Below are 25,825 nucleotides of genomic sequence, written 5' to 3' on the forward strand. Positions count from 1 at the left end.
AAGACAGAACCCTGTGGGATGCCCGTCTCCTGGGTCTGTGGAGAACAAAAAACAGTACCAACTCGAACTCTCAATGACCGATAAACAGGAACTGGTGGATAAAATTCGGGAGTGAATCCCGAAGACCCCACTGATGAAGGGTAAGTAAGATGTGATGGCGCAAGGCCATGTCATAGGCCTTGCGAAGGTCAAAAAACACTGCAACCAAATGGCGGCACTGGGAAAAAGCCTGCCGAACTGCGGATTCCAAGAGAAGTAAATGAGAGTGGTTTAGTATTGCAGTTATGACAGAGGGATTTTGGAGTATCTTTTCTAGTTTCCTTCAAATTTTTTTTATTAATGATCCAAATTTTTTTACAAATAATTGCTTTATAATTAAACTGAAATGAAACTACTGAAAATATTGCCAAATGGCTGTGTTACAATGTAAGTTTGACCACTAGGGGTGCTGTATAAAAATTTCATCTCTCTAGCTTGAGTGGATTTCGAGAAAATGTTCCTTATATTTGAAAAATTCTAATTTATGGGAAATGGCTATCAAAGTTTCTCAATACATTCCTGCACTATAGGATGGATTATCAGGGTCTCTTTTTCCGGCCTGTTGTTCCATCATACTTCATATGCCTTTCTCCTCTTTCTGCTCCTCTTATCCTTTCTCTGTCAATATTTCTTAGTGTTCGTACAGTGTTCACCCCAGCTGTAAATCCTAATGCTTTCAGAACTTCACACTTCACATTGTTCCCTTGGTTGTAGGTTGCTATTGCATCATAAATGCCAAAGTGCAGTGTTTTTATGCTTAGAAACACCCTTTTAGGAATCACTTTCCAAATCAAATTGTTTACACTCTCATTCAGATTCTGTGTCTTTCCATGTAGACATTTGTGTAACAATTCTGGCTATGGTGTCATGAAAAATTGGTTTTATTGCATTTATCACAGCTGCTGGCAAACCATGTTTGTGATCATAGTCCGTTTTTGCATTATATTTGCACCTGGAATCTTTTGGGCACAGGCTGTGTTGAGGGTATTCATTGGAAGACGCAGTATGAAGGAAGAATGCCCACACTGCTTTTCGCATGTCACTAACATTACTAGTATTTTGCCTTGTAGCATACCCATAGTATCTCTGTAGACGTTCAATCACCTCATCAGTAAGCCTACCTCTCCCTCCTGTTATCTTTCCACCACTGAGCTTACTTGAACCCAAAGTTAGTTTGAGCCTTCGAAGCCGTGCACCCATACGCTTTTGCACATGCCCAATGCATTCCAACTTTTCAACTACAAATTCATTTCCATATGGTTTCAGTTCCTCTATAGTCTTGAAACCTTTGGAGTCACCATCCCCAAGGTAGTATTTGTACCTAACGTTTTACCTCAGAACTGAATGTTCAAAAATTTGTTTCACTCCATCCACTTCCATCGCTCCACTTGATACACTAAAATTTGCCTCACAGTTTCCACTGTGCTCTCCTTTAATTTTATTTTTGCACCTACAATGTTTTGATAATATTGCAACATCTATCATTTTTGCACTATCACCACAAGTAGCAGTTACAACCCCATTCAGAGATTTATGACCCCTCTTTTGCCCATACCCGTGACAGAGGGACAGTAGAACCAAGGGAAGAAACGAATCGTTCCCAACATATCAACTTGCTCTGTTTGATTAAATAACGGGCTTTAGCGCGGAGGCGTTTAAAGGTAGTAAGGCTGGCTATGGATGGGTGCCTCTTAAAGTGTTGCAAAGCTCGACGGCGATCACGGATGGCAATGGCCGTACTCCACCATGGGACTTGCCGGTGACGAAATGGTCCAGATGAGTGTGGGACAGCAAGGCTACCAGTGCGAACAATCGCGTCAGACACGTCACGTAGGACGTCATCAATACAACCCGACAAAGAGGGAGAAAGCACGACCTGTGCAGTGTACAGAGGCCAATCGGCGCGTTGGAAAGACCAACGAGGTAACCTGTCTATCGGGGAGTGGGAAGGGAGCGAGATAATCAATGGGAAATGGTCGCTATCACAAAGGTTGTCGTGTGGTGACCAGTGTAATGAAGGGAGGAGAGAGGGAGAAGAAAGAGAAAGATCAATGGCAGAAAAGGTACCATGACCGGCACTGAAATGAGTAGGGGCGCCATCATTAAGAAGGCACAAGTCATGGTCTGCAATAAACTGGTCTACGAGAAGACCTCGTCTACATGGAAAGGCACTGTCCCCAAGGAGGAGGAAGGGAGGAGGAAGTTGCTGAAGAAGGGCAGTTAAGGCAGCAGGTTTAAGAGTCCTGTCAGGAGGGAGATCAAGATTGCAAACCGTGACTGCAGAGTCTAGGTGGATCATAACAGCAACCGCTTCCAATGTAGTTTGAAGAGGAATCCACGTGCTAGCAATGTCTGTACGGACCAATGTACAAACGCCACCAGAAGCCCGCAGGGGTCTGACCCGATTACGACAGAAAACACGGAACCCACGGAGGGTCAGTGAGTGAGCATCAGTAAAATGAGATTCCTGGAAAACCACACAAGCTGCAGAGTAAGACTAAAGAAGGGATTGCAATTCTGGAAGGTGACGATAGTATCCATTACAATTCCATTAGAGACCCACAGAACGATGATTTAAATGGGGGCTTAACATGCTAAAGCCAGTCACACCGCCGGGTTCCCACCCGTAACCGACAAGGGGGGGGGGGGGGGGGGGGGGGGGGGGGGGCGACATCCATGAACGACGACAGGTCAGAATCTGGTTGTGAAGTCGGGGCTGGGACCTCCGGTGACACCAGTCTCTCTGTCCCGGGACTTATGTTTCTTCTTCTTATCAAGTTGGTTGGTTGGTTTGTAGGATTAAAGGGACCAGACTACTATGGTCATCGGTCCCTTGTTCCATAAAAACTAAAACCACCCGAAGAGAATAAAAAACGAACAACAGGAAAGACAGCAGACGAAACAGGACATGAAATACTCTGACAGAGACCAGACAAAACAAATTAAAACACACAGTGTGACGATGGTTGGCCGACCATAGAGAAAAAGAGGAAAAGCCAACCACCAAGAACACTTTAAAAACTCAGTTTAAAATCAGAGGCTAAAGCCAGAATCAACACTAAAACACCACTCAGATTAAAGGATAAAAACCCCCTGCCCGAATAAAACACAAAACCAAGTCCACCATGGCAGAGTCATCTGATAAAAGAGCAGAGAGCGTGTCAGGCATTGCAAAAGTCTGCCCGAGTACGGTTAAAAGGGCACACTCCGACAGAATATGGACCACCGTCAAGGACGCCCCACAACGACAAAGAGGGGGATCCTCACGACACAGTAAATAACTGTGCATGAGTCATGTGTGGCCAATGCGGAGCCGACAAAGGAAGACTGAGTCCCTACGGTTGGCTCGCATGGATGACCGCCACACAGTCGTCGTGTCCTTGACGGCACAGAGTTTGTTAGGGGTGGTCAGACCGCGCCATTCAGCATCCCAAAACGAGGGAACTTTGCGGCGTAAGACTGCCCGCAAATCAGCCGCCAGGAGGCCAATCTCAAGAGATGGCACACTGGTGGCCTCTTTCGCCAGGCGGTCAACAGTTTCATTGCCGGGTATACCAACATGGCCTGGGGTCCAAACAAAGACCACAGACCTGCCGCTACGGGCGAGAGTATGCAGGGACTCCTGGATAGCCATCACCAGACGAGAACGAGGGAAACACTGGTCGAGAGCTCGTAAACTGCTCAGGGAATCGCTACAGATAACGAAAGACTCACCTGAGCAGGAGCGGATATAGTCTAGGGCACGAAAGATGGCGACCAGCTCAGCAGTGTAAACACTGCAGCCAGCCGGCAACGAACGTTGTTCAGAATGGTCCCCTAGAGTTAGTGCATAACCGACTAGACCAGCAACCATCGAATGTGTAGACAACGGCAGAGCCCTGATACGTGGCCAGGATGGAATAAAAGCGGCGTCGGAAGGCCTCCAGAGGGACTGAGTCCTTCGGGCCATGTGCCAAGTCGAGCCGAAGGCAAGGGCGAGGCACACACCACGGGGGTGTACGCAGAGGGGCCCGGAAAGGAGGTGGAACAGGGAAACACCCAAGCCAGGAAAGAAGCTGTTTGACATGTACGGCGATCGGACAACCCAACCGGGGCCGACGTTCTGGCAGATGAACGACTGACTGCGGGAAGAGGACACGATAATATGGATGCCCGGGCAAGCTAAAAACATGGGCAGCATAAGCAGCCAGTAATTGTTGGCGCCGTAACCGCAGTGGAGGGACACCTGCCACCACAAGTATGCTGTCCACAGGGCTGGTTCGGAAGGCACCAGTGGCAAGGCGTATCCCGCTGTGGAGGATTGGGTCCAGCACCCGCAACGCAGATGGGGATGCTGAGCCATAAGCCAGACTCCCGTAGTCCAGACGGGACTGGATTAACACCTGGTAAAGCTGTAGGAGAGTAGATCGGTCGGCGACCCACCTGGTGTGGCTCAGGCATCGAATAGCATTTAGAAGCCGCCAACACGGCTGTTTAAGCTGCCGAATATGAGGCAGCCAAGTCAACCGGGCATCAAAAACCATCCCCAAAAACCTATGTGACTCCACCACTTTAAGAAGCTCACTGTCAAGATAAAGCCGCGGCTCCAGGTGAACAGTGCGTCGCCGGCAGAAATGCGTAACACAGGTCTTGGCTGCAGAAAACTGAAAACCATGCGCTACAGCCCAAGACTGCGCCTTGCGGATTGCGCCCTGTAGCTGACGTTCAGCAGCTGCAATGCCAATAGAGCTGTAGTAAAGGCAGAAGTCGTCAGCATACAGGGAAGCGGAGACAGTATTTCCCACGGCCGCAGCGAGCCCGTTAATAGCTATTAAAAACAGACACACACTGAGAACAGAACCCTGTGGCACACCGTTCTCCTGGACTTGGGAGGAACTATATGAGGCAGAAAATTGCGGATATAGATCGGCAGAGGGCCCCGAAGACCCCATCCATGAAGCGTAGAAAGGATGTGATGACGCCATGTCGTATCATACGCCTTCCGCATGTCGAAAAAGACAGCAACCGGATGCTGACGGCGGGCAAAGGCAGTACGGATGGCCGACTCCAGGCTCACCAGATGGTCGGCGGCGGAGCGGCCTTTACGGAACCCACCCTGAGACGGAGCCAGAAGGCCTCTAGACTCCAGTACCCAATTCAAGCGCCGGCTCACCATCTGTTCAAGCAACTTGCAAAGAACGTTGGTGAGGCTAATGGGACGATAGCTGTCCACCTCCTAAGGGTTCTTCCCTGGTTTCAGAATGGGGACAACAAGACTTTCCCGCCATTGCGACGGAAACTCACCCTCGACCCAAATGCGGTTGTAAAGATCGAGGAGGCGTCGCTGGCAGTCCACTGAAAGGTGTTTCAGCATCTCAGAGTGGATGCTATCTGGCCCAGGAGTGGTATCAGGACAAGCGGCGAGGGCACTTCGAAATTCCCACTCACTGAATGGAACATTGTACAATTCAGGATGGTGAGTGCGAAAAGAAAGACTTCGACGTTCTATCCACTCCTTAATGGAGCGGAAGCCCAAGGGGTAGTTGGCAGAAGCGGAATTCATAGCAAAGTGCTCTGCCAAGCGGTTTGCAATGACGTCGGAGTCAGTACAAACTGCTCCATTCAGTGAGAGCGCAGGGACACTGACAGGGGTCCGATAGCCATAGAGGCAGCGAATCTTGGCCCAGACCTGCGATGGAGTGACATGGAGGCCAATGGTGGACACATACCGCTCCCAGCACTCCTGCTTGCGTTGGCGGATAATGCAGCGCACTCGCGCACGCAGCCGTTTGAAGGCGATAAGGTGGTCGATTGAGTGATGTCGCTTGTGACGCTGGAGCGCCCGCCGGTGAGCTTTAATCGCTTCAGCGATCTCAGGCGACCACCAAGGCACAGTCCGCCGCCGAAGGGACCCAGAAGAACGGGCAATGGCAGATTCGGCAGCAGTAACGATGCCGGTGGTGACCGATTGAACCACTGCATCAATGGCATCGTTAGAGAGAGGCTCAATAGCAGCAGTGGAGGAGAACAAGTCCAGTCAGCCTGATTCAAAGCCCATCTGCTAGGGCGCCCAGAAGACTGACGCTGTGGCAGTGACAGAAAGATCGGAAAGTGGTCACTACCACACAGGTCGTCATGCACTCTCCATTGGACAGACGGTAAGAGGCTAGGGCTACAGATGGAAAGGTCAATGGCGGAGTATGTGCCATGCGCCACACTGAAGTGTGTGAAGGCACCATCATTTAAGATCGAGAGATCGAGCTGCGCCAATAAATGCTCAACGATGGCGCCTCAACCTGTTGCCACTGACCCACCCCACAGATGGTTATGGGCGTTAAAGTCGCCCAGTAACAGGAAAGGTAGAGGCAATTGAGCTATCAGAGCAGCCAGGACATGCTGCGTGACATCACCATCCGGTGGAAGGTAAAGACTGCAGACGGTAACAGCCTGTGGCGTCCACACCTGAACAGCGACAGCCTCTAAAGGTGTGTGGAGAGGTACAGACTCGCTGTGAAGAGAGTTCAGGACATAGATGCAGACGCCACCAGACACCCTTTCATAAGCTGCCCAGTTCTTATAATAACCCCGATAGCAACAGAGGGCGGGGGTTCGCATTGCCGGAAACCAAGTTTCCTGCAGAGCAATGCAGAGGAAAGGGTGAAGTCTGATAAGTTAGCGGAGCTCAGCTAGATGTTGGAAGAAACCGCTGCAGTTCCACTGGAGGATGGTGTTGTCCATGGCTGAGAGAGGCTTGACGGGACTGGGAAGGGAGATTACGCCGCTGGGTCACCTGCTGCCTCCGATTTAGCACCTGTGATAGTGCTTTCCATGGCGTCTCATGGACCGGCGAGATCGAGGTCCTCAGCGGACGCCAGAATCTCCACCGCATCCTCAGAGGCAGAGCTGGAAGGTTGCGGTGGGATGGCTGCCACCGTGAGTTCCTTGGGCCGAGAGCTCTTCTTGGGTTTCTCATGCCGTTCCTTGGGTCGCACCGGCTGGGAGGGCTTCATCGATTCTGTCTCCGAGACGGAGGAGGATTGTGAAGCCCTACGACCAGCTGATTGCGGGCACTTACGCCATTGTCGGTCGTCAGGCTTCTCGCTGGCGGAAACCTGGGAAAAAGAGGGACCCAAGGGACCCCTTGCGAGCGTGAGAAGCCGAAGAAGTTGGACACTTCTCCGGCTTAGAAGTGGGGACGGACGTCCCCGATGGGTGGGATGGTGTTGCTCCTGAGGTAGGTGGCGCAGGAGCAACCCGGTGGGTAGAGCCCTCCACTGGCGAGGGGACAGGAGGAGTTTTACTACTCGTCGATCCGGCCACAATTGGAGAAACAGACCGGGCTAGCACAGGTGTTGTAGCAGCAGCGTAGGAAGATGTCATTCTCACAGGATGGAGTCGGTCGTATTTCCTCTTGGCCTCAGTATAGGTTAGTCGGTCCGGGGTCTTATATTCCATGATTTTACGCTGTTTCTGGAAAATTCGGCAGTCTGGCGAGCAAGGTGAATGGTGCTCCCCGCAGTTGACACAGATGGGAGGCGAGGCACATGGAGTATTGGGATGTGATGGGCGTCCGCAATCTCGACATGTGAGGCTGGAAGTGCAGCGAGAAGACATATGGCCGAACTTCCAGCACTTAAAGCACCGCATAGGGGGAGGGATATAGAGCTTAACGTCACATCGGTAGACCATCACCTTGACTTTTTCCGGTAATGTATCCCCTTCGAAGGCCAAGATGAAGGCACCGGTAGCAATCTGATTTTCCTTCGGACCCCGATGAATGCGCCGGACGAAATGTACACCTCGGCGCTCTAAATTGGTGCGCAGCTCTTCATCAGACTACAAAAGAAGATCCCTATGGTAAATAACTCCCTGGACCATATTTAAACTCTTATGGGGTGTGCTCGTAACGGCAACATCCCCCAACTTGTCAGAAGCGAGTAACCGTCGTGACTGGGCAGAGGATGCCGTTTGTATCAGGACTGACCCAGAGCGCATTTTTGACAAGCCCTCCACCTCCCCAAACTTGTCCTCTAAATGCTCGCCGGAGAACTGAGGCTTTGTGGAGAGAAAAGACTCCCCATCAACCCTCGTACAAACTAAGAAGCGGGGCGAATAACTGCTACTGTCATCCTGAGACTTACGTTCCTCCCACGGTGTGGCCAGGGAGGGGGATGTTTTCGGATCGTACTTCTGAGCGTTAAACTGAGCCCGAGAAAGCTTAGAGACTGCTGGCGGCTGGCCACCAGCGAGAGACGATGTACCACGCTTCATTGCGGGTCATCCGCCCTGATGCCACCTACTCCGACCAAGGGCCCTCCCCACGGGCGCCACCCAGCCACGGCAAGAGCCACCTGGCAGGATGGCCGTTGCCGGGAGTCCCGATACCCCAGGAGGATAGGCATCTACTCCTTGGCATACATGGTGAGTAAACGGCGCATGCATCAGTAGAGCGATCCCTGTGTTGTCAGGGGGCTACAACCAACAGGGTACATGGCGGCCCCACCACAACGGACTGGCTACCGTGCTGGATGTTAGGTAACATGTGGTCCATGGTCGCCGTTGGTGCAGAAAGAGGTACTGCACAGTGCAAGGTGTTATCTGCACGCAGAAAAAGAGTCATGCCCAAGAGATGGAGAGCTGACAGGACTGCAGTTCAATGGTGTATAACCTGGCGAAAGGTCTGATCGCAAGATGGACACAATGCACCAAGTAAGGCGCCCTTCCCCAATCGGCTCGCTCTTCGGAAAATTTTGAGAGACGGAGGTGAAACCCAACAGAGGACCATCATACAAGGCCGAAAAGTTTGAGACTCCTTTTAGTTGCCTCTTACGAGAGGCAGGAATACCATGGGCCTATTTTACCCCCCGAACCCACAGGGGGATTCTTCTTTTCAGGCTGAGATCGAGGAGGGCTGTGTGGTATAAAGGAGCCTGCTGCAGCAAGATCAGGAACAAAAAGAGACCGGGCGACCTGGGGGCCAAGAGACCGCGGCTCTCACAGTCGTCGCGCGACAGCAGACCTTTGGCATGGAAGGTGATGGGAATGGGCATCTCGGGAGAGGCGCCCTTGACCGGCAGACGCCGAAGGAGTGGGACACTTCTCCGGCTGGGGAGGAGGAACAGCACGCAGAGGAGAAGGTGCGGGAGCCACAGGGGAAAGGGAGGGGGGGGGGGGGGGGAGGAGTCCCGGATGGGGGTAAGGAAGGGGGAGGATGGGGTGAAGATGCAACCAAAGTGTAACTAGATGTCATGGACACAGGGTGAAGATGAGTATACTTCTTACGGACCTCTGTGTATGTTAAACGATCGAGGGACTTACACTTCTGTATCTTCTTTTCCTTCTTATATACAGGGAAATCTGGTGAACGTGGAGAATGACTGCCATGACAATTTACACACAGGAGGGAGAACACAGGGACTCCGATCATGGAGTGGACGTCCACAGTCACCACAGAGAGGGGCTTGTGAACAGCGGGAAAACACGTGTCCAAAACGCAAGCACTTAAAACACCTCATAGGAGGTGGGATGTAAGTCTTCACATCATATTGATAAACCATAATCTTAACTTTCTCAGGGAGGGTATCCCCTTCAAAGGCCAGGATAAAGGCACCAGTATCAATGTGATTGTCTTTAGGACCCTTCTGAACACGCCGAACAAAGTGAACACCCCGCCGTCCAAGATTGTCCCGAAGTTCATCAGTTTGAAGGGTGAGTGGGTACAGGCACGAAGGGCGGCAGATTGGGCAGCTGAAGCAGTTTTGATCAGCAATGAACTCGACCGCATCTTGCTCAGGGAGTCCACTTCGCCAAACTTGTCTTCAATGTGTTCCACAAGGAATAAAGGTTTGGTACTGGTGGAAGTATCTCCATCAATCCTGGTGCAATCTAGATAACGGGGGAAAGGTTTTGCCCCTAGCCGACGGGCCTGACCCTCTTCCCAGGGGTAGCCATGAAAGGGAAGGCCAAAGAGGCACCAGAAGCATCACTTGAAGAATCAGTTCCACGCAGAGAGACGGCCGCAGAAGAACAGGCAGAGTTCTGGACCCGTATGCGTTTCATTTGCATAGTGTCCGCCCTGATACCACCCACTCCAATCAGGGGCTCTCCTCACGGGCGCCACCCAGCCACAGCAAGGGCCGTCTGGCACGGAGGCCATTGCCAGAAGTTCCAATGCTCCAGGATGACGAGCAACCACTCTAATGCATGCATGAGGAGGTCACAGCTCAGGTATCATAAGTGTGTTCAGGGGGCTCAACTAAAAGGGTACATAGTGACCCCACCACATGTGCTGGCTCCGTGCTGGCTATGCACCCTAGCATCAGACGAAGTGAAAGAAAAGGTGGAATGGACTAGGAGGGCGCACGTCAGAGACACTAGGTAAGGTGCTCTTCCCCAAATGGCTCACACCACGGAGGGGAAATTTTGTAATCGAGGTCAAACTCCAGAGGGGGACCAGGGAATGCCAAAAGGAGGAGATGATTACGCAACAAATCCGAATTGTAAAACCAAAACAACCAGGAGGATAGCGGGGGCCAACATAAGCAAGGACACCAAGAGAGGGACAGGAGAGGGCAACGGGAAAGGAGCAAGGAAGGGGAGGGAAATGCAGCCCTGGAGAGAAAGAAGACTGCAATAGCTCGGGGCCCCGTGCTTGTGACACACGTATCCACAAAAGAGTTGTGGACCCCCTGGGGGGGGGGGGGGGGGGGGGGGGGGCGTTGCGCAAGTACCCTATTCACCTGTTGCTGAACTTGCAGTCCAAATACACCATTTTTTCCTGCAAACGTAAATAAAATGTAGGTAAAATAAATCCTGCTTTGTTCAGAGCATATTGTATGGTATAACTATGTGAAGTGGCATGCAGCTCGTCTACAGTACATTCCATGTCGCCTTCTCCAACTAATGATAATGTGTGGGTCGATTTCATTTCATAGTTAAAACCGGGCTGATCTGTGTTTATAATATACGCGTCTTCATACTGTTGGAATCTGACTTTAGTTTCTGTAACAAATGTCTTGGAACATACTAAAAGTTCTTCCAGTATATTCATGTAGTTCTTGTTTACATATTTCGTAATCTTCCTGCTCGTAATTTTGTATTTTCTTTTGAACGTGACAAGCTAATGAGAGGAAGCCTTTAAGTCCAGGCCGATTTGTTTAGCGTAATGCAATCCCCAAATCTGTAGGTCTATGTCATGCACTGCACTTAATTCATTTCTGGCTTTAATAAATTGTCGGTATACATGGTTTTCTAGTTCACCGAACTTCTGTCTTCGGGTTCCACCTTGTTCCACGACTTCTTTGCAATATTTAATTGTGCTTTTTTCCTCCATCTCTTTAAATTTCTTAAATTTATTTGTTACTCCACTCCATAATGTATATTTGCGTCTTAATTGGTTTGGACAGTAACCTGTATTGGAGCATTTCCTTCATGTAACCCAAAGAAATACCATCAGATTCAAGTTACAGTATTTCCTCTTCGTGATCTTCATACGGATCATTAACAATCCCATCATCTGGTACATATAGCCCCGCAGGTAAGGTATCGTTGTCATCACCACACATACTATTTATCAACAAATGTAGGAAATAATCATACAAATGTTCGACAATCATTCGATCCCTTGAGGAACTTTCCGATTCCTTACAGTTCGGGAAATATTCATTGACCTCGTTATTGAAGTCGCGAGCTATATTTGCTGGATTCATATTGCCCACAGAATATTTAATGCACTCTCATCCAAAGTAGTTAACAGTCAACTGCCAGCCAGGGAGCTTCGTTAGCAGGAATACCCTCTCTTCCGTGCCCTGTAGTCAACTGACATCGTGTGTTTCGATGTTTGTTTAGGTGTAGCGTCCCCATACTACGGCGCAGTTACCTCACATTTGACGGACAGATAATAATTGGCTGAAAATGAAAAATTAAACTTTTCACTTGAGGGAAGACTTGAACCAAAGAACTCTCGTTCCGCAACTGCTCACGCTAACCATGGCGCTCCTAAGCTCACACTATCTTTGATGTTGCCCATCTTGCGCATGGACTACTCAGTTTGTATATTTTGCTTATTTTTTTCATAGTTCCACACTACTTCCTGTTTTCTCGATTGACCTGTGTTTGTTTTTCAAGGCCTATCCACTGTGCCAACTTAACTAAACCGGGGGGGGGGGGGGGGGGGGGGGGGTGCGATGGGGAGGTTCCCTTGTTAGAAGCTCAAACAGCAACAATGAAATTACATAGCTTATATAAAAAATATCATCATTTACACATTTCTTTGTAACTGACACTTTGGTAACTAATCACATTTATATACTGAAGATTTTAATTTTTTCTGACAGTCACCTGTGATTTGTAAAAAATGATTCTCCCTATGAGTGGCTAGTTGCTGTATGTGGACATGTAACTGGAACAAGCAGTTACACCTTACAGAACTTTCCAGTTAACAGTAACTAAACATTTCTCACAAATTATTAACATAAATACATTTTAAGATAAACTTTGCTGTCATGTAGCTTACCAAGGTGCTTATCTGTCGTTGTAGTTTGTAAATCAGGATAAAATTAGCAAGACAGATGAAAACATTAAAGACACGAAGACCATGTACGTCACAAAAATCTTGCCCCATAAACAATCCAGCAATCTTGAGGTAAATGACAGAAAACACGTACAGTCCTGGGAGTGTTGTTATTTTAGGATCCCACTGAAAAGGAAAGACATAATTGTCATTTCTCATGTATAAAACAATCCAAGAGTAAAAATTTTAATCTAATTTAAACAAAAGTAGACAACACGACAAAATAATTAACACATATTAGCGCGTGTGGAAACTGCAGAAACCGCATCTTCAAATCATAACGCATATATGGATGGCGATACCTCCAAATTATTAAACTTCGCGAACACCTGTGATGGTACAAAGTGCAAGCTGCTTGCGAATATCAACAGTAGTTTAAGTTGGTAGACATTAGCTTGTAGTAGGTTAGTGAATACACTCACTACGGTACATGGCAGACATCATACAGTGCGGCATGGGCGTGGAGGGGGGGGGGGGAGGGGGTTCGGCACAGCAAGCAAGGAAAGAACCTGAGAGTGTGAGAGTCAAAGGCAGAGGCACCCTGTGAAGTGGACATACAGCCAATTTGGGGGCCCATCTCGACTAAAACAGGGGTAAAACAAAAGTCCCAATTTAAGTAACTAAGAAAGAACAGTATCAAGACAGACTTTCAAAAGAGTTGTTGGAATGCCTAAACAATCTTTGAAATGACAACCGAACAATGAAAACATTGGAAGCCAAAGCAAGTTTGAAATGGGTAAACCACAAACCATAATCTTGTGGTATTATTGAACAATAGCTGTCCAAGTAGGGTTGAAATCACAATCATTAGAAACCCAAAGTAAGCACCTAAATTAAAAAAAGTTAAACTTTTTCAAAATTTGCTTTATTTTTAATACTTGAGTAAACCGAATCATTCTGCTATTTCAACACCTGAAACAATTTTTGTCCCTACAACATTTCACATAAGAAATATTACACATCAAACGAAAGTAACAGTGATGCACCACTTTTATTCGGGACAACTTGGCTCAGCACTCTAGATTGAAGTTTCTATAGTTTCACTAAATAATTTAAGGCAAATATCAGTAAGGATCCTTTGGTGAGGATTCCCTTCCGTATTCTTACGTCACCTGACTTCCTGCTGACCTTTAATGTCCTCACTGCCTATGGGACATTAAACCTCAACTTTATTTATTACCTGAAGAAAATTTAAATAAAATTTAAAAATACCATTTATGAAAAACCTGCACACACATCACAGTCGAATGACGAAAATAAACATTTTTTCAATACAATGCTACAGAAAGGCAGCATCATATTTCAAGTGAAGATAGTGATGTTTTATTGTTCTGTGAACAAAACAGTCTTGATCACAGTTAAATAAAATGTTATAACCAGTTTCAGTTGAATTGGGCAGTCTTTCAGGTTTAAAACAGATTTAGGTTTAGAACTTAGTTTTAAATCCAATGACTGCCTAATTCAGAAAAAAGAACTTAGTTAAATAAAATATGGTCCACACACTTCTGTTCATAAAATAAAGCTACACTGTAAGACAAAAAGAAACTAAACATCAATATGAAAGAAGTATGTGTCAATGAATATCCATGTCAAAATAAATACTGGTAATTGAACTTATGTTGTCAGTAATCTAAAGTTTTGTCTTGCTTAAATAATTTTGCTCTCTATTTTTCTTCTGAAAGTGGTACGTTATTTTAGAAAAATAAATGATCGAAATTGAGAAACATTGTAGTAGATTTAGGTGCTTCATTTTTAAGATCTTTGATTCAGGCAACAGACATGGACAAAGGTTGCATTTCTCTGTACACATTTATAGTTATATTTAGTCTTTTAAACAACTGATTTAGTAGCAGACAAATAGTGTCAGTCATTGGACAAAAAATTATTTAAATTTCATTATAGGCTCAATTAGCCATTTATGTCTCAGTGAACTGCTTCTTTATTGCTTTTCTTTTGTTACCAAGTTTACAGTTACCACCCAATCTTTCAAAGATTTGAGTGCTTCATCAAGCAGTTTGTCGAGTGATAGTTTGGTGCTAACTACTTGTGACGTCATTTCTAAGACATCATGGGCAACTGCAACATCCATACTCGTAGATTGCAACATTTGAGATCCCACACTGACCTTTTATGGTACTTTGCACTAAATTACTTAATGAGTAACAAAGTTCCCATTCTCTTTTTAGAGAAATATTGGTAGCCTCTGCTCATTACATGTATTATTTGTAAGAATTTTGTTTGTCAGACTTTTCTGAAAATCAACATATTTCTTCAACTCCATATATGGCATTGTATCTCCCAGCCTAACACACAAGGTTAGGTGGTTTCAGTTTTGGATTGGAAGTATTCACCAAGTAAGTTTTTAAATCCTGTCCAGTGGCTTTCCATGGACAAATTTTTTTTTTAGATCTTCTGAAATTTGTTGAGAAACATGTGACATTTTTAATTAGGCTCTGCAACACCATTATGGGCTACATTTAAATTGCGACGTGCACAGTGGATGGACTTAAAAGAAGTGCTATTTTTGTTTTGTCTGCACGTTACTGTCTTCGTGACTCATGATGGACACTCAGTCATTACCTGGGGCACAACATTTGCTTAAGTCTAATCCCTTTCAATCTATAGATTCAATTAACTGATGTTTGAGTTCTATTGTAAGCTGACTACTTTAACACAGCACAAGCCTTCATTTAAATTGCAGATAATAATAATGTATTGTGTTATCAAACATTACATGAAAAAATCTCTTTACTCTGAATGTATTAAATTATTTTGTTATGAGATAAGTCTGAAGTGCGTCATAGAGCCATAAGGTTTCTGTAGGGTTCAAATTGATGTAGGTTGCGGTAGTTGTACAGAGATCAACAAAGTAGTACTAAGTATATTAAAACTCAAATACATTTGAACAAGCTCAGTCAAGCCTTGGTCTCCCTCTGCAATTTGTACTTCTCGCACTCCCCTCCATTACCAAACTTATGATTCCTTGATACCTCAAGGTGTATCCTGTAAGTAGAGACCAGTCAAGTTGTGCATTAATTTCAATTCACTGCGACTTCATTAGTTACCTAACATTATCAGATAACAGGCTCATAAAAATCAAAACCTAGCCTTATGTAACATAATTTTAGTTTTGAAAGATGAGTAAGAGACTCATTTTTCAAGCATTTTAAATGGTTCCAAAACATATGTGAATGGTCCAAAGACTTAAGGGTTTCTATTTATACAACTTCTGTTCACTCTGTTTTGTACTGAAATTGGCCAGTCAATGAACTAAAAATGTATTCCACTTCTTCAGTAGGGCATATCTTCTTTTGCTATAGAGTGATGCCTTCCTGTTGAACCAATAGGTTCTGGAGCACTCACAATCTTCAAAACATTGTGAACAGGAAGTGAGCACTGATGGTGGTGGTGTTGTCCTTCAGCTGGAAACCTATATCCAGCAGCTAGTCCATGTGGTAGCAGAAAGTTCACTAGAATTTCATTTAACTCATAACTGGTGTCTATAATCTCTGCAATCCACCAGTCACACCATACACACATGCCACAAACACCCCACTTCTCAAGTTGTGAATCTGAATATTATCCTGCCGTTTCTGAGGTGTCGGGCGACGAAACGAAATTTCATCATCCTTGCTCTATAAAGTGTGTGCAATATGAGTTTGCCAATCACTCTGAGTCCAATGATGTGTCTTCTGAATTCCTTTCATAGGAGTGGTTTGTTTGGACCATTCTTTTTTCTACTCAAAGAAGTCTTCGATTTACTCTTTGGACAAAAGAGTGAGAGCTGTGGATGTGTAAGATTTCACACGCTAGTAAAACCCTCAGCATTCTGAATTGCAGCTGTCTGGAATAATTATGTTTTGTAACATGGTGCTTCAGCAGGCCTCCTACACCATCACAAGGCTCCTTCCCGTCACCAGTAGCACTGTATACCCAGTCAGTCGGCACAAGCGGCTTGCTCAATTCAAACAGCTGATAACAATTTTTAAAATGACTAGGAGCACCATCAGAAATAATGATGATCTTCTCTGCCCCCGTTTGCAGTTAAATTTTGCGCATTGCAAGCAAAGAGTGTGCCGAGTCATGTCCTGTGTCGCCACTTATAAGTGCAACACTTGTATTCTTCTTTTGAAAATATATCAAAATTGAAACCTGGTCATTACTCCAATGATACCCTTGTACTTCTTGTGGGAGAATTACAGACCAGTTCTCAGCAAAATCACAGTTCAGCACTAAACATAGTTCTTCAGCCTGTAAACAACCTTTCAATTCTGTAATGTGTTGTTGCAATTTCTTCTGATGCTCTTGTGTTACTGCTTTCACTGACCATTTACCAAGTTCATCAACGAAACTGTCAACGGCAACAGTTTTCTCAATTAGTTTATTTTCCTCCCATGTAGCATACGTAATTTCTGCAGAGTCATCTGCTACATCTTCAAGGCCAAGTGTCTAAAGACAGTCCTCTCTTTCCAGAGCAGTCTTCACATTCTTGTAACAAACAAGTCTTTCACTTTATGTCATAGAGTATTAATGACTTCACATGCTCAACCAAGGTGTCATGTCACATGCTACAGTAAGTTTCTCAAAGTTACCACACAAAGTTCAAAATTAGCACAGTACACACATAAACAGACATCTCTAAATGGGTGTGGAACTATCCACTTAGGTCGTAGTGTGTAAAATTTTTATCTTCCAATATGTGAAGTTGTATAGTTGCTCTTATAAATTGCGAAAATTTCTTTAATACTAGGAGTCTTGTACATCTTCACTTTCACAACTTTTTGACCTTCAACTGTTACAGTTATAGTGTCTTTGTTGCACTCTGTCGAGAACAGTACCATTTATCTTCCAGACACAATGAGTGCACTATTTGAACTTGAGCTGCTTCCACAGGATGGCTATAATAGTGATCTGGTCTTCCAAAGACTCCTTTTACAGACCTCACATTTCTTGATTTGTCTACTATGTACTTTGATACTGATGGAATGTGGTTCAAAATAGTTTTTTGAAAATGAAAATCTCTCTGGAATAATAGTTAAAACTTGCACCTTTTCACTGTTCGATGTACAATATTCAGCAGCTGAACTAATATTTGTGAAAAATCCCTGGCAAGAGTTGCAAGAGTGCTTTGGTTCATTCTCTTCGGAAGATGAAATTTCTATTTTGAAGAGTATGGTCAGGTTTGCTGTAGTGTATTCATCTATGGCTTTAGTAATTTCTCTGTGCTTTCTTGATGCATAGAGCTTATGACTTGACTTCACTGACCACGGTTTCTCAACAGTAGTAACATTTACCTCCTTAGTTGACCGATTCAGGTTATTTAATTCTTCCTCTACTGATGCCAAACTGCATCATCTGCACCATGGGAGGCTTCACTTTGTTCAGATACTATCATTGTTGTTGTTATGTCAAAACATTTAGAACACAAAAAGTCGTCACTGCAAACACTTTTACTTCGAAACAGAGTCTTCAAATGAGAACACTTATTCCCAATCTGAACAAAGTCTGTTTTTTGTTTGTCTTATATATCATTCTTTTATGGATATGCAAATAGTCAGCACACTTCACTCTCCTGTGGCCCCAGTCAGAAGACATTTCAAACAGTCCTTTTCACAAAACACACTGCAACTGTGTCAACTGGCAAATTCCACACAAAAACACAGAACTCACTGGATGGTCTCAAATATGTTAGAAGCCTCTCCCAGTAAACAAATTAGCACCGATGAACTACAATACAGAAACCTGAAATGAACAACCACGACAAAGAAACTGACAAACTAAAACAAAGTTTTAGAAATAACTGCATCAAAGTCAATAGAAGTAAACATTGTAACAAAGAAATTAGTAAGAAACATCTTCAGTGAAAGCACAGTAGCCTTGAAAGTTAAAAAAGATATTTTAAAATAAAACCTGTCCAACTTAAAAGAGGAAGTTCTCCTTTACAAAGAATGTAGTAGTACATGGTACTAATCAACAGAAAAAAATTAACTTTTCTGGTGTGGCACTTCTGAAAAGATTTTACTGTAATTTATTAAAAAAAAAATCAAAAGGCGACAGTAAAAGAACTTCGACAGATACATCTATATGGAGGATTTCTTTGTTATCATGAGGCAATTATCTTTCAAATAAAAAAAACTACCAAAATATCTATAACTGTTACACAGATACCGCAGTTTAAAATTTTTTCCAATATTCGTATCTTCAAAATAGTGTTCGCAGTGTCATCTTTGGAGGCCTGTATCTCGAGACAGGAACTGTGATGGAGGTGGGAGGGGGGGGGGGGGGGGGAGTGTTTCTTTCTTACTCCTGAATTTTAAAATATGCTAAATTCAATAACATTCAAGACTACGATCACCGTGGTTGCGTTGATACTCATTATGCCTTTTATACTGAATTTTCAATGTAGTGATGTTCTGAAAATTTGGCTCTGTGAGAAAATTCATGGAAAATAGTAATTATCTCCAGAAATATTCGTGACTCTGGTCTTCATTAAGCTTTTGATTTGCAATACTTTTTTCAGAAGTTAAGAGAGCCATATAGCTAACAGAAATGCATTAAAGCATCAAAGTTAAAAAGAAAATTACAAAAATCTTAAAATACATCACTTTCCAATCTCTGGAAAAATTACAAGAGCACTTAAAAACGCATTTAACACATTTCTCCAGCCTGCTGTGAATCTAGTTTTGGTCTTAAATAATTCCCAACACTGTAGGCTTTATAATAAAATAAAAATATGAGTTTTCTGTGAATGAACACACAAATCTAAAGTAAAAATATTTTTTGCTATGATGAAAAAAGCAAAATTCCAAGTAAATTCATTCATGCCTGACAGCAATTGCCTCACATATGGGAATATCAAAGTAGCATATTTAAATGTAAATTATTCTAGACAGACAAATTAAGTGTGAAAATTTATTTTGTTATTAACTCAGGAATTTTTGATAGTCTGCAATGTATCTTAGTATCTGAGCAACTTATCGCCTGCTCACAGTGGTAGGAAAGTGTTCCGTGTTCATGCAATAGCATGCTTTGAACTTCCACAGTCATGAAAAAATGCAACACTCAATGACATCCAATGTTCAGTGCAATCAATATTCAGAGCCACTGATATGCAACAATCAGTCCATTTGGCCTCGGTTGCTCTTTGTCTTTCTGTGAGATGGGTCATATTTGTTTGCTGTGCAGTCATTGACCATTCTATTTGTAATAAAGCTGGTTTTTAAATGAAATAGTGCCCAGTTAAATAAAAAGTATGAATTTATGTATTGTGAGAAATCAATTATACAATGAAGAAGACGATGACATGCTCTGAAACCTAAGGGAACTGGATTCTTGTTTTAAATGGGAGAACCCAAACATTAACATTGGCTCTCTAAAATATTGTTCACTAACACCAAAGTGATGTATTTTAGCTGGCACTGTAGGCACTCATTTGGTGTGGGTCTGCAGTAACCACCAAAATGTAAAACTGCTTTTGGATGCAGAATACACTGAAGAACTTATAAAATTTCTTCTATGTGGTTCAGAAGTCTGACTGCATGGTTGAGTGTCATAACTGTCCTGATGATGACCAATTGTCAGAATTATTGAAAGGAAAATTAGCTTACAAAGATGCTGATGACGAAACTGAGTACAGCCAGTGGATTAACAGAGATCATTGGACAGAAATGGTAAAGCAGTCTGCAACTGTTGACAAATACACTGACTTATTGGTAACAAAATTACAGGCACTTAAACTGCACTATTTATATCTAACAGTCAGGCAAGCTTCCTGGAGAATATGAAAGAAAATGTAACCCCCAGGAAAGAAAGTCTGTTAATGGGCTTAGCTGAAAATACATTTTTGTAGTCAGAATGAAATCTAGAGATGGCACTGGACAAGCAGCAGCTGTACAATCCATCTTATTTGTGTTTATGTGAAAATGAAAATAATTTGAGTGTAGTAAACTGCTGCTTTATAAGTGCTGATATGGAGCATGATGTAGGATTTGTAAATGCTGCTCAGAAATGGTTAAGCAGCTGGCTGATCACTAACCACAAATCATGAGACTGCATTATTTCACTGATGGATGTACTGCTCAATATAAAAAGAGAATAAGCTTGAAAAACTTGTGTGAACACAAAAATGGATTTTTCCATTGACACTAAACATTCCTTTTTTGCTACTACCGAAGTAAATCTGTGACAGATTGGGAGTAATGGTAAAACATTTATTGAGAAAAGCTAGTCTTCAACTAGAGCATGGTGTACAAATAACTGCATTTGATGTTTACAATTTCTGCAATGCTAATACTGACAATTTTTCCCCTTTCATTTCTTAGACGAAAGTGAAGGATTTCCTATGCGAGAACCTCTGGAAGAGATTTCTGACAACCTGCACAATACCTGGTACCAGGTATTACAAACCACAATTACAAACCACTTCCCTGTGATGAATCAGAAATTAGAAGGGTAAGTTGTTTTGAAACATTTTCCTGATTTTCTCTTTCAATTGAAAATTCCCTGCAATGGACACATGCCCATCCTCGACAAAAATCTTTTTGTGGCAGTTGTAGATGATCAAGGTGTTACTTTGCCTTCCTGAAGAATGTATGTGATGAAGCTGTGTATTCCACCCACCTAACCAGCAATGTCATTCCTTTGGTATGGGAGAAGACACTCATTTTGTGCCTTTGGAAAACATTATGTGTTGTTGATGTACCTGAATCAAACACATTACCAAGCATGTATTACTTTCATAAAAATTATATGAAGTTACCACAATCTAATATGTTACAGTGAGTTAAAAACAGCCACTATGAAAAACTTTCATTGGGAACTGCATGAATCTTCACTGCTGAACATATACATTTTAAATTTAAAACATTTGTCTGCCTAGCATAATTGTTTTTAAATAATTTATATTCTTCTGGGCATGCTGCGTACAATATGTCTTAAGGGCATTGTGTAATTATAATTCCAAGTATGTTGCTACATTTGATTGCATTTATTTTTAGAGTAGGCCTTTATCGGCTGAATTGCCACCATCTGGTGGTCTTGACATCTGTGTGACATCAGTGGTTCTGTCACTATCTTCTTGTTAATTACATTTCTTTGGTGTTACTGGAGTATAAGCAAAAATCTCATACCTGTCAAAATCAATGCTGTTTTTGTTTTCAATCATATCTGAGTATCTGAAAAATGAGTGGTGCGATAACTGTCTGAAAGCATTTCACATATTTAAGAAATCATTGCTTGGGTCATAACAATTCAAGCTGGTTTTCTATATTCTCAAGTCAAGCAGAGTTATTTAATACCTTTTTCCCATGAACTCCCTAAAGTTGCATTCAAGTGCAAGCTCCAGCCAAGGCATTTGTGTATGCTTTTGGAAACTTTACCATTTTCTCCCAAAAACTATGAAAACGCGTGGAAGAAATTTTACACTTGTTTTTACCATGGAAAAAGCAACAAGCAAAGAAAGTTTCATGAAAATCTGAGTCAGTGGGTGTCAGGCTGGGTGAACTTACTTGGAATGACTTCTTATTAGAGACGAATTTTTTGATTTCAGATTTAACTGTATGTCCAGTTGTAGAAAACTCATTAATATTTTTATCTTCTTACAAAGCCTACAATCATGGGACCTATTTAATACTAAAACCAGATTTACAGCATGTTTGAAAAAGTGTTACAAGCATTTCCAATGCCCTTGTAATTTTTCCAGAAACTGGAACGTGAAATTCATTAATATTATTTTGTAATTTTCTTTGTAAATTTAAACTGCTTAAATGGCTGCATTTGTTTACTATATGCCTCTTAACTCCTGGAAAAAAATCCAAACATAAAGCTTCATAAAGACCAGTTATGAGTATTTCTGTACATACGTACCTCTTTGCGTTGACATATCCGCATAGCCAAATTGTCCGGACAACACTACATTGAAAATGTGTTTATCTTGAGGGAGAAAAAAAAATTGGCTAAAGTTCTTATGTTGTAAGTCCAACCACATGTACAAAATTTCACTAAAATCTGAAATGGCTGATGACATGACCTGGGTGATTTGACACAGAATGACCCCTCAGTAACTACAAATTTTTACCCAAGTTTTTCCACCAGTCTTATTCAGTTAATTGAAAAAGTATAAATCGATTTACAATAATACTTAAAAGACATATACAAATACTTTACAATGATAAAGAAAAGAATTACACAATTATATTAAATAACAATGAACAAATCATTTCCTGGAAGAGAAACATTTATGTTATTATATTTCACACTTTCTACCATGGTTACAATTTCTTTTCTGGAGGAATGGGTAGACGCTTTATTTACAAATAACTTTACAATGATTAACATTTCATAGAATAATTACAAGTTTCTTTTTGTGTATGACCATTCTTACGAAAGTTCGTGGTGGTGTTCCGTCTTTATCTCTCCATCACTTGAACATGTCTAGAAGGAAGTTAAGAATCAACTAAACTTATTTCCTCATTGTCTATAGATGTCCTTCAAGTAGGATGACACCTGACTACATACCTGTCTGGGCACTGATTTACAACACTATTCCTAACATAATTTTCTGCAGTAATCTCCATCCATTGTTTTGAGCACAAATGTGAAGAAGTCTCTTTAACATTTACTGCATTTACATAGACAACACACACTGTTCAGTCGCATTAATGTGAGCACCACTTACATTCAACGTCAACATACAATAGCCACTCACACGTGGCAGCACTAGCAATGGGGGGGGTATATAAAGCATGTCTGGAGGAGGAGGGGGAGGGGATACACTGCAGTCATTATAATGTACAAACAAAGCAACTTATCTGATGTTCAAAAGGGCATGATTGGCTTTAGAAGAAATAAAACCATAAAAAAATTATAGACCTCCCAGTCAGCATTCAGAAATGATTTGAGAACGCAGTCACTCACAGACCAACTTGTGTGACACATACCCATCCAAATACATTTGTAAAGTAGTCCGCAACACATACCCTCTTAACATCTCTCGTAATAGCAGACCAATAACCATCTATAGTATTTGTGCATGCCCAAGTTTTAAAAATTCTTAAACTCCGCTCAATGATTGACAACAATATGTTAATTTAAACTCTCCAACCAGCCGGAAGTGGCCTACCCATCAGAATTAATACTACTACTATCCCATTTGACCTTACCAAACAGAGGTTTCCACTACACTACTGTAACACAGTCCTCTGAATTCTGCCTCCATTACTAATTAAACCTACAGAACTACAAACCTCCCAACCAAAAAAAAAAAAAACCAAGTGACCACAGACTTCATTACATGCAAACTGTACACTCCACCCCAAACAAAATAAATAAAAAATATAAAATAATTAAACTCCAACATCTCAAACCACATACTCCTAATTCTACATCTACACACGTACTTTGCAAGCCACAATACAGTGCATGATAGGGGTGTCTTGTACTATTGCTAGATGTTCCATTTCACATTTCACTAATGGGTAGAGAGAGGGAAAACTGTCCAGATGATTCCATACAAGCCTTGATTTCTATACTGTCTTCACAGTCCTAAGGCAAGATACATGTTGGAGGCAGTGGGTTCATTCTGCAGTGTGCCACAAATGCAGTTCTCTAAACATACTCAGAACTGTCCCACACAGCATTTCCTTAATACTCAAATGTTAATCAAACCTACTGGTAGCAGATCTAGCAGCATGCCTCTTAAGTTTGCTAGTGAACTTTACGAGTCCTTCACATCTCTATCTTGCACATCACATACTTACATAAATCGAGTCCTATAATACTCTAGAATTTGTGTATTAACTCTTGCTGTAACTTATTTTTGAGTGAGTTTGAGGATATTGCTACCATTAATAAGAGTAATTTTGGGGCCTAGCTTGAATGTTAATCCATTCACCACAACCATGTTTACAGTTTCTCTCCTGACTAGAAAGGGTGTGTATTCCTCTGCAATTAATATAGATGTACGAACAGCACTTGTGCACCCTACAGATATTTTTCTATCAGACCTATTAGTGCAGTCATGACACTGAGCACCACTTCTGATAGTATAATGAATCTACAAACGCAAATCATAGCACTCCTATAAGCATTTGGATTAGTAACAATGCCTGGCTCCAAGAAAGATGCAATAAGTTATGGAAATGATTTCAAAAACCACTATCTGTGTAACCTACACTATATAGACATTTGATGAAAGGAATCAGATAAAATCTCCAAACTAAATCCCGGACTAACATACATCTACACATTCAGTAATTCCCAGCAAAACCACCTCCACACATTCACACCAGCCAGCTTCTGTGTTGCTTTTGAATATCCTTCACACTTACTTCATCAGTTGCATGTCCTCCACTTACAATCAACTATGCATTTAATAATAAACAAAACTACAACCACACATATTACAGAGCAAGACTGGATTAATGGAACATTCAGTTCTGGTTAGGCAACTCACACCAAAGCTGTCACCTTCCAACCAATGTCAGGTTACACTGCAGATCAGTCCTTGACAATAACCTAACTTATAGTCAAAAAACTGATACAGACACAAAAAATATTGTTAGGGTTCTATTCTCTCTTTACACATATACAATGGAACATGCAACATTATCATTGTGTTACAAGACAAAGCTGACATAAGTAGGTTCAATGTACCCTAACAACACATTCCACAACTAAAACTTATGCCACAAAAATAAAATAATGCGATAATTAAAATTCTAAGCCAACATAAATGAAGCACAGGAGTCCACTTAATGAGAATATGAACACACTACGAAAATGTCAAATGAAATATTTGGAATATAACTGAACAACCACTATGTGAAGTAATACCACCATTTGTCATAATAACCTTCACACAATGAACAATTTGCCTCTAAAGGAGCCTACTTAAAATACGAAATTAGGAAGTTCCTTAAAAATGCTAAACACATGTAATCATTTCTAAGCAACAAGTAACAATAACCATCCACTTTTCCCTTGCCATAAAGTAATGGTGTTGTGCAGTCTATGGACACCGATTTTGGAAACTGGCAAATCAGGTCATAGGCAATATGATGATCTGTGTCACTGATCTGTACTCTCACACTACAATATAGTTACACGAGGACATGAATTCCTCCCCCACCCCTCCTACCCCCAACACTCATCCTGGGCCTAATTGTCGAGTATGTGTTTGGTCCGGTCTTGTGCACCCTGTTATATATGTGCTCCAACACATACAGGGAAACGATGCAA

General features: G+C 42.7%; 1 protein-coding gene across 1 annotated transcript in view; it reads right to left on the bottom strand.

Annotated features, from left to right (window-relative positions):
• LOC126298900 (putative Dol-P-Glc:Glc(2)Man(9)GlcNAc(2)-PP-Dol alpha-1,2-glucosyltransferase) overlaps window positions 1–25,825 on the bottom strand; it is a 98,928-nt gene that overhangs the window by 72,170 nt on the left and 933 nt on the right. Inside the window, exon 2 of the mRNA XM_049990438.1 lies at window positions 12,533–12,715. Coding sequence (XP_049846395.1) covers window positions 12,533–12,715 — 183 coding nt within the window. The remainder of the gene's footprint in view (window positions 1–12,532; window positions 12,716–25,825) is intronic.

Source organism: Schistocerca gregaria, chromosome X, assembly GCF_023897955.1.
Source record: "Schistocerca gregaria isolate iqSchGreg1 chromosome X, iqSchGreg1.2, whole genome shotgun sequence".
In the NCBI taxonomy this organism is placed as follows: Eukaryota; Metazoa; Arthropoda; class Insecta; order Orthoptera; family Acrididae; genus Schistocerca; species Schistocerca gregaria.